General features: G+C 44.6%; 1 protein-coding gene across 3 annotated transcripts in view; it reads right to left on the reverse strand.

Annotated features, from left to right (window-relative positions):
* MSH6 (mutS homolog 6) overlaps positions 1 to 7,927 on the reverse strand; it is a 29,447-nt gene extending 21,520 nt beyond the window's left edge. For 2 of the 3 annotated variants that reach the window (XR_010600245.1, XM_005308051.5), the window contains exons 1-2: positions 7,604 to 7,926; positions 3,945 to 4,147 (exon numbers count right to left, since the gene is read on the reverse strand). Coding sequence is in view for 2 of the 3 variants with exons in the window: in XM_005308051.5 (XP_005308108.3) it covers positions 3,945 to 4,147; positions 7,604 to 7,842 (442 nt within the window). In the remaining variant the exon portion in view is untranslated. Of the gene's footprint in view, positions 1 to 3,944; positions 4,148 to 7,603 lie in introns of all 3 variants that reach the window. The other variant, XM_065590753.1, reaches the window with a different exon arrangement.
* Between the last annotated feature and the right edge of the window lie 1,761 nt (positions 7,928 to 9,688).

The following is a 9,688-nucleotide window of genomic DNA, read 5'->3' on the forward strand; positions in this document are numbered from 1 at the left end:
ACTACAGAACCCGAACCACTAAAAAAGAAAATCAACCTTCTGCTGGTGGCATCTAACTCCGATGATGAAAATGACCACGCGTCGGTCCGCACTGCTTTGGACTGTTATCAAGCAGAACCCGTCATCAGCATGGATGCATGTCCTCTGGAATGGTGGTTGAAGCATGAAAGAACATGTGAATCTTTAGCACATCTGGCATGTAAATATCTTGTAACGCCGGTTACAACAGTGCCATGAGAACACCAGTTCTCACTTTCAGGTGACATTGTAACAAAGGGCTTGGCTACACTTGCAGCTGTACAGTGCTGTGAGGCAAACCTGTCCTCGTACAGCTGAGTAGGTTAAGCGCTGCAGTCTGTCCACACTGACAGCTGACAGCGCAGTGGCGTGGCCACACTTGCAACATTTGCAGCTGTGTTGGGAAGCGGTGCATTATGGGCAGCTATCCCAGCATTCATGTGGCTGCAACGTGCTTTTCAAAACGGGGAGGGTGGGGTGAAGTGTGACGGGAAGTGTGGGGACAGTGTGCTTTTTGGAGCGTGTCAGCACTCTATTTTGCAAGTTCCAAACTCCCGGCCCCCTGCTCATTCATTCACTCACTCACTCAAAGCAAACAGCAAACTGTTTGCTTTTTCTCTGTGGTACGAGCTTTGAAACCGGCACTTCCGTATTCCTGCAGCCGGTCACAACAATGGAGAGGATTGGCCACTTGACAAGGTGATCAGTACGGCGCTGCAGGTTGATTCCTGGTACACACTCACAGGGGAGAGTCGTAGCCACTCCGCTGTATCTCATATGCTTCTCGGGGAGGTGGAGTACCTGCAGCAGTGTACCCAGGGAGATACAGCGTTGTACGTGCCTTGCCAGTGTAGCCGGTCAGTTAGTTACAGCGCTGTGGGCGGCTTTACAGCGCCGTAACTCGCAAGTGTAGCCAAGGCCAAAGAAGCGGGCAGCATTATCTCCTGCAAATATAAACTTGTTTGTCTGAGCGATTGGCTGAACAAGAAGTAGGACTGAGTGGACTTGCAGGCTCTAAAATTTTACATTGTTTTATTTTTGAATGCAGTTTTTTTTGTACATAGTTCTACATCTGTAAGTTCAACTTTCATGATAAAGAGATTGCACTACAATACTTTTATTAGGTTAATTTAAAAATACTTTTTTTTTAAACAGTGAAAATACTTGTAATCAAAATAATACAAAGTGAGCACCGTACTCTTTGTATTCTGTGTTGTAATTGAAATCAATATATTTGAAAATGTAGAAAACATCCAAAAATATTTAAACTAATTGTATTCTATTATTAACACTGCAATTAATCACGATTAATTTTTTAACGCTTGACAGTCCTAAATATAACATACTAACACTTTATCAAGAATCAACAAATCTATATCTTGTCACAATAAACCTTAGGACAGCAGTGATTTACTCTAACCTATTTTCACTATGTAATTTTGATATCCGTATAAAACTAACAGTTCTTGGTACAAGTTCTTTATCAGTTTTCCAGTCAAGGTTAATATGCGAGTTACAGACTATGGGAATTGGTTGTGCTAAGTCAGTGAAACAATTCAGAACTTGGACAGTTGCTTAATTATTCAAAACAGGAACTTAATTCATATTTACCTCTCAGGTACAGATATCAGTAGTTATGCCTTTCCATTCATGCACACTCAACTACATTGCACCTCCCTGAAGTTTATATACCCATTATAAAAAAAAAAAAAAAAATGAAAATTGCCCAATTATTTAACATATAATTGTTGGCGTGAAATGCATCTACATCTTCTGTATGTAATTTTTAATACATCTTCCCCATAGAAAATAAATTCTAGAGTCAAATACAGAATTAGAAAATATATTAGCATTTTTCAATTTACATGCAGATGGGAGCAAAATAAGATAAGTAGTTAACAGCTTTTAAAATAAAATTATAAAAAAAAAATTATAAACAAATTAATCATGCAATTAAACAATAGAATACCATTTATTTCAATATTTTGGATGTTTTCTACATTTTCAAATATACTGATTTCAATTACAACACAAAATACAAAGTGTACAGTGCTCACTATTTTTTATTACAAATATTTGCACTGTAAAAAATAAGTCTTTCAATTCACCTAATACAAGTATTGTAGTGCAATCTCTTTATCATGAAAGTTGAACTTACAAATGCAGAACTATATACAAAAAATAACTAATTTGGTTTTATTTTTGAATGCAAACTTTAGAGCCTACAACTCCACTCAATCGTATTTCTTATTCAGCCAATCGCTCAAACAAGTTTGTTTACGTTTTGCAGGAGATAATGCTGCCTGCTTCTTGTTCACAATGTCACCTGAAAGTGAGAACAGGTGTTCTCATGGCACTGTTGTAACCAACGTTGCAATATATTTACACGCCAGATGTGGGTAAAACAGAGCAGGGGACATACAATTCTCCCACAAAGAGTTCAGTCACAATTTAATTAACGCATTTTTTTAAATGAGTGTTATCTGCATGGAAGCATGTCCTCTGGAATGGTGGCCGAAGCATGAAGGGGCATACGAATGTTTAGCATATCTGGCATGTAGATATCTGGTCACCGTACAAGGTCTCCCGATTTTATAGGGACAGTCCCGATATTCAGGGCTTTTTCTTATATAGATGCCTATTACCACCCACCCCCATCCCAATTTTTCACACTTTCTATCTGGTCACTCTAACACCTTGCAATGCTAGCTACAAAAGTGCCATGCAAATGCCTGTTCTCACTTTCTGGTGACATTGTAAAGAAGAAGAAGTGGGCAGCATTATCTCCTGTAAATGTAAACAAACGTGTTTGTCTTAGTGATTGGCTGAACAAGAAGTAGGACTGAGTGGGCTCTGATGTTTTATATGGTTTTGTTTTTGAGTGCAGTTATGTAACAAAACACACACAAAAATACCACTGCATTTGTAAGTTGCACTTTCACAACAAAGATTGCACTACAGTACAGGATATCCTCAGACTTACAACACAATTGGTTCCTGAAAATTGCGTCATAAGTCAACAAGTTGTAATAGGAACCGCAATCCACTCCATTGCGGGACACACTGTCAAAGTCAAAACCAGCAGTCATAAGTCGAATCAGGGTGTCAATTCAGAACTGTCCTAAGTGCTGTTCGTCCTAAGTTGAACGTTGTAAAGTCGAGGACTGCCTGTACTTGTATGAGGTGAATTGAAAAGTACTATTTCTTTTATCATTTTTACAGTGCAAATATTTGTAATAAAAATATACACTGATTTTAATTACAACAAAGAATACAGTACTCATGAAAATGTAAACATCTGAAATATTTAATAAATTTAAATTGGTATTCTATTGTTTAACAATGCGATTAAAACTGATTAATCAATTAATGTTTGAGTTAATCACGAGTTAACTGCAATTAATCGACAGCCCTAGTTATATTCAATCTTTGAAACAATATAAACACTATAATTTAATCTGTTCTGTAATTTCTAATATTACCATAAAATTTTAATATAACGTATGAATTTAGAAAAAATCAAAGCTGTACTTCGCTAAGCCAGCCAAAATCTTAAGGATCACCAGAATTATTTAATCAATGTGTGTCTAATCCTACATCTAGTCTATTGTTCTCAGACAAATAGCAATCCTTGAGACATCTCAAGGTACCCCAGCAAAATCAGGAAAGACCAGGCTTGACATTCCTAGGGTAATAAAAACAAACAGAAAAATCTTTACAAAATATATACTTTCTATATCCGGAATAAGCAAAAAAGGACAAACCCATTTTTTTTTTTTTGTTTAAAACCCTTTAAAGCAAAGAGTTTCCATTCAATGGGAAACGGAATTTTCCCTACACAGGAACTTCAGCAGACGTGTTTATTCCTTTAGACCAAACTGCCTCTCTCCAGTTCCCTTTTCGAATATTTAAGTTACACCTCTTACCTTTATATGGCTTTAAGTATTTAATGCTAACCCAGCCCCTTGTTGGGCTATCATCAAAAAATTGTACATGTACACGAGAGGATTTTCCTTTCGCTCTGACTAGAGTTCCTTCAGTTGGGTGGTTGTATACAAGACATGGCCACCAGGGGTACCCTTCCATCTTGGCCCAAACCAAATCACCAGGTGAATAATCACAGGAGACACTGCAAACACAAAGAGACAGAACTTGATTAACAGGTAAAAAGTCCCCAATCTTTAAGTCAGTCCCTTCATAAAAGTTATAGCACTACTTCTAAGTCAAACTATTTATCAGAAGCTACTAGAGAGACTGGGTTGGTCTCTGCAGGTCTTGGTTGCTCTTGGGTTAACAGTTATATTCTACATGCAAACACTTTTACTGAACACTCCCAAATACCTCTAAAAAAACCAGCAGATTATCTATGGGGTGTAAAAATACCAGACATAATTTAGCTAACAGGGAAAAATCTTCAGAAACAGATTTTCAAGAGCAATTAGCAGACGCAATTAAGAACAGATTTTTAACAGAACTCAGTTCTCACTAAGATACCTAAGGGAAGTGACTGGAACTTTCCTATTTCTGTTAGCTGCTGAGGTTTTTTGACTGTTGGATTCTGAGGACTTGGGAAAAAAAAAAACTGGAAAATAATGGCCTGCTTTTCAAATCAGCAAAAGCTGGAATCCAGTGATTAGCACAGATTTTATAGCACATATTAAGACATCAGTCAAACAAGCAACAATATTCAGGAGAGATTAACTAAATGCTAATTGACTCACCATCGTTTCTTTAAACTAGAAGAAAAATTGTTTCTTCACAAATGGCTATTCACTGTTTCTTTGAACATGATTTTCACAAAATGCTATAAGAAATGATTTCAAAGCCGTTTTAAGTCCTTCCCACCCAAAAGACAGTTTTATTCCATTTACAATAGCAGTTTATTTCCAGTACTGGCTAGCAACAAGCCAGTTTCAGTGAAAATGGACTTTCTGTATTAAAAAAGGACACATACTTTATCTGAAAGTGGTGAGATTACATAAACTGTTTGTGTACCCCACTGTAAATTTGTACCTTACAGTAACTCCTCGCTTAACATTGTAGTTATTTTCCTGAAAAATGCAACTTTAAGCGAAACGATGTTAAGCGAATCCAATTTCCCCATAAGAATTAATGTAAATGGGGGGGGGGGGGAGGGGAGGGTTAGGTTCCAGGGAAATTTTTTTCACCAGACAAAAAACTATATATTCTATAGATATACACATAGTATACATTTTAAACAAATAATTTAATACTGTTCACAGCTATGATGATTGTGAAGCTTGGTTGTGGTGGTGAAGTTAGAGGGTTGAAGAGGGAGGGCTATTTCACAGGGAAAGCCTTGCTGAGCCCTCAAGGGTTAACATGGGGATTCCCAACATGCTGCCTACAGGCGCCATGGCGCTCGCCAGGGCATCTATGTGCGCCCACCTACTGGCCACCAGACAAGAAGCCACCGAAATGCCGCCGAGAAGCAGCGTTAAGAAGCGCTGCCACCGAAATGCCGCTGATGACGCTACTTCTCAGCGGTATTTTGGGAGCGACGCTTCTTGGCGCTGCCGCTTCTCACCGGCATTTCGGCGGCTGCTTATCCGGCAGCCACACTCCTCAGCAGCTAGTCGTCCGGCGCCCACCACACGGAAAGGTTGGGGACCACTGGGTTAACACATTGTTGTTAATGTAGCCTCTCACACAAGGCAGCATGAACACAAGGGAGGGGAGACAGCATAGCAGACAGAGACAGACACACACCTTGTGTGTGGGAGAGAGAGAGAGAGAAAGGCACACTGCCCCTTTAAGTAAGCTGACCCACTCTTAAGTGCATTGTCTTTTTAAGTGGATCAGGAAGTTGAGGCAGCTCCCTGCTCTATATGAAGAAAGGGTAAGTGGGGTGCAGGAGCAGGGGGAAAAGGGACACCCTGACATTAGCCCCCCCTTTTCCCCCTGCACAGCAAACGGGAGTCTCTGGGAGCAGCTCCAAGGCAGAGGGCAGGAGCAGCACATGGCAGTGGGGGGAGGGACAGCTGAACTACCTTGATAGCCTGCTGGGCGGCTGCAGCACAATGTTAACCGGGACCACTTTAAGTGAGGAATCGCTAGCATTTAGAGAACAGAATTAGAATCTAGAGAATCTGGAGAATTATCTTTAACAACATTATAATAATTATACATAAAAAATTGTTTAAAACACTAAGATCGCAAGGTTAAGCACTCAAAAGTTAGGAAATGCCAGTATTACGATTGCAATTTCAAATCAGTCCCTTGTATGCACGTATTATGATACAGTAATTAAAATTATCACATTTTATTTCGACAGCACCCTCGTCTCATTCAGCATATAGGATGGATGGTGCTCACTGACTAGGGTGACCAGATAGCATCTGTGAAAAAACGGGACGGGGTGGGGGGTAATAGAAAAAGTCCCCAAAAACAGGCCTGTTCCTTTAAAAACAGGACATCTGGTCACCCTAAATAAGCAGCTATTCAATATTTTGTTTTCTCCCTTATTCAGTGTGTGGCTGTCTATACTACAAACTTACATCAGTGAAATTACATTGCTTGGCGCTGTGAAAAATCCGCCTAACCCCCAGTGTAGACAGTGCTATGTCAACAGGAGAGCTTCTCCTGCCAACATGACTATTGTCTCTCAAGGAGGTGGATTAACTACAGCTGATAGAAACTCTCCTGTCCCTGTAATAGGGTCTTCACTACAGTGCTGCAGCGCTGTAGTGCATGTAGATCCGAGGTTCTCAATCTTTTTTTTCTGAGCGCCCCCCCCCCCCACATGCTATAAAAACTCCACCGCCCACCTGTGCCACAATAGCTGGTTTTCTGCATATAAAAGCAAGGGCCATCATTAGAGGATAGCAAGCATGGCAACTGCCTGGGGCCCCCACAAAGCTACACTGCTCAGGCTTCAGCCCTGGGTGGCAGGGCTTGGTGAGTCTAATGTTGGTCCTGCTTGAAGGCCACTCTGAAACCTGCTTGAGGCCCCTAGGGGGCCCCGGACCCCTGTTTGAGAACCACTGGCGTAGATAAGCCCTTAGTTACTGCACACTATTCAAACCCTGCTCTGAACACCGTATTATTAATTTTTTCATGGGTTTTTCTATGGCTAGGGTGACCAGATGTCCCATTTTTAAAGGGATAGTCCCGTTTTGGGGGACTTTTTCTTATATAGGCGCCTATTACCCCCCACCCCCGGGCACGTTTTTTCACAGTTGCTATCTGGTCATCCTATCTATGGCACTTATCATTACGGTATTCATCTTCCCAACACCGCTGTGAGATGAGGGGGGGTTTACAGGTGGAGGGGAGGGGGAAGACACAGAATGTGAATAAGACTTTAGAGCGCCTTTAGAGCCAGCAAATACCTCCGGGAGCCTGCCCCCACCCCGGCACTCGGGAGAGGCCACAGGACTGGCTCCATCTGGTGCGAGTGCTGAGAGAAAGCACAGAAACCGAGCCCCTTTCGCGCCATGCTCCCAACGCCAACCAGCCCAACGCCCCCGGCCCCTCGCATCCCTGCCTACCAATGCCCCCGGCACCTCGTGCCCCCAACCACCAACAGTCCAAAGCACCCACACACACCCGCCTGCCCGGTTACCTGGGGGCCCGGGCGGCCTTGGTTCTCCCCTTCCTCGCCCCCTGGGCCTCGACTCCGCCGGATTGTCCCATCTCCGCCGCGCCACCGCCGGGAGCCAGGGCTGCCTCATCCCCGGCTGCCTCGCTGCAGGCCCAGCCCCTCCGCCTCGCTGCGGCCGGAGGAGAAGGGGCCTGGGCCGGACCGACGCCTGGCGCCCGGGCCTTGGGGAAGAAGCGGAGCAGGGTGCTTTGCCGAGACATGGCTGCGGCGGGAACCAGCGACCTGCCGCCCAATCCGGGCAGAGCGCGAAACCCACCACCGTCGGCCCCGCCTCTGCTGGGGGTGGAGTGACCCGGAGGGGCTGGGCCACAGGCAGCGCCTGCCCAGAGCTGTTCCTATCCCCCATCCCCCAGCGGCGACACAGACCCGCCCCTAACATATAAACTGGTATTATTATGCGCTACTTTAATAATCTGGCTAATTCTTCACTGGGTAACCCCCTGTCATTGTACAGCCGTATACCCACTGCACTGTGGCAGCCTGACCTGCACCCTATCAACACGCACCAGCTTCAATGCAATGCGGCACCCTGCACCCTTCACTTCCCTGTAGGTCTATTATCTGCTAATCAATTGCACAACCGGTGCAGGAAGGTGGGTCTAAATTATGGTTCTAAGGGTATGTCTACACTACGGGATTAATCGGAATTTATATAATTCGAATTTGGGAAACAGATTGTATAAAGTCGAAATGTATGCGGCCACACTAAGCACATTAATTCGGCGGTGTGCGTCCAAGTACCGGGGCTAGCGTCGATTTTTGCAGCGTTGCACTCTGGGTAGCTATCCCATAGCTATCCCATAGTTCCCGCAGTCTCCCGCGCCCATTGGAATTCTGGGTTGAGATCCCAGTGCCTGATGGGACAAAAAACATCGTCGCAGGTGGTTCTGGGTACAGCCTCACCTCCTCCTTCCTTCCCTCCCTCCCTCCCTGCATGAAAGCAACGGACGGCAGACAACCATTTCGCGCCTTTTTTCCTGGGTGAACACTGCAGACTCCATACCACGGCAAGCATGGAGCCCGCTCAGCTCAAGACAGCAGTCATGAACATTGTAAACACCTCGCGCGTTCTCGTGGAGTTTATGCTGAGCCAGGACCAGAAAAACGAGGCGAGGAGGCAGCGGCGGCGGCAGCGCAGCGACAAGCATGATGAGGACATGGACATGGACACGGACACAGAATTCTGTGAAACCACGGACCCCGGTGCTTTGGAGATCATTTTGTTAATGGGGCAGGTTCTATCCATGGAACGCCGATTCTGGGCAAGGGAAACAAGCACAGACTGGTGGGACCGCATAGTGTTGCAGGTCTGGGACGATTCCCAGTGGCTGCGGAACTTTCGCATGCGTAAGGGCACTTTCATGGAACTTTGTGACTTGCTGTCCCCTGCCCTGAAACGCCAGAATACCAAGATGAGAGCAGCCCTCACAGTTGAGAAGCGCGTGGCGATAGCCCTGTGGAAGCTTGCAACGCCAGACAGCTACCGGTCAGTCGGGAATCAATTTGGAGTGGGCAAATCTACGGTGGGGGCTGCTGTGATGCAAGTAGCCAAAACAATCACTCAGGTGCTGCTACGAAAGTTAGTGACTCTGGGAAATGTGCAGGCCATAGTGGATGGCTTTGCTGCAATGGGATTCCCTAACTGTGGTGGGGCGATAGATGGAACCCATATCCCTATCTTGGCACCGGAGCACCAAGCCACCGAGTACATAAACCGCAAGGGGTACTTTTCAATGGTGCTGCAAGCACTTGTGGATCACGAGGGACGTTTCACCAACATCAACGCGGGCTGGGCAGGAAGGGTTCATGACGCTCGCGTCTTCAGGAACACTACTCTGTTTAAAGGGCTGCAGCAAGGGACTTACTTTCCGGACCAGAAAATAACCGTTGGGGATGTTGAAATGCCAATAGTTATTCTTGGGGACCCAGCCTACCCCTTAATGCCATGGCTCATGAAGCCATACACAGGCAGCCTGGACAGGAGTCAGGAGCTGTTCAACTACAGGCTGAGCAAGTGCAGAATGGTGGTAGAATGTGCATTTGGCC

This window comes from Chrysemys picta, chromosome 3 (assembly GCF_011386835.1).
Source record: "Chrysemys picta bellii isolate R12L10 chromosome 3, ASM1138683v2, whole genome shotgun sequence".
NCBI lineage: Eukaryota > Metazoa > Chordata > Testudines > Emydidae > Chrysemys > Chrysemys picta.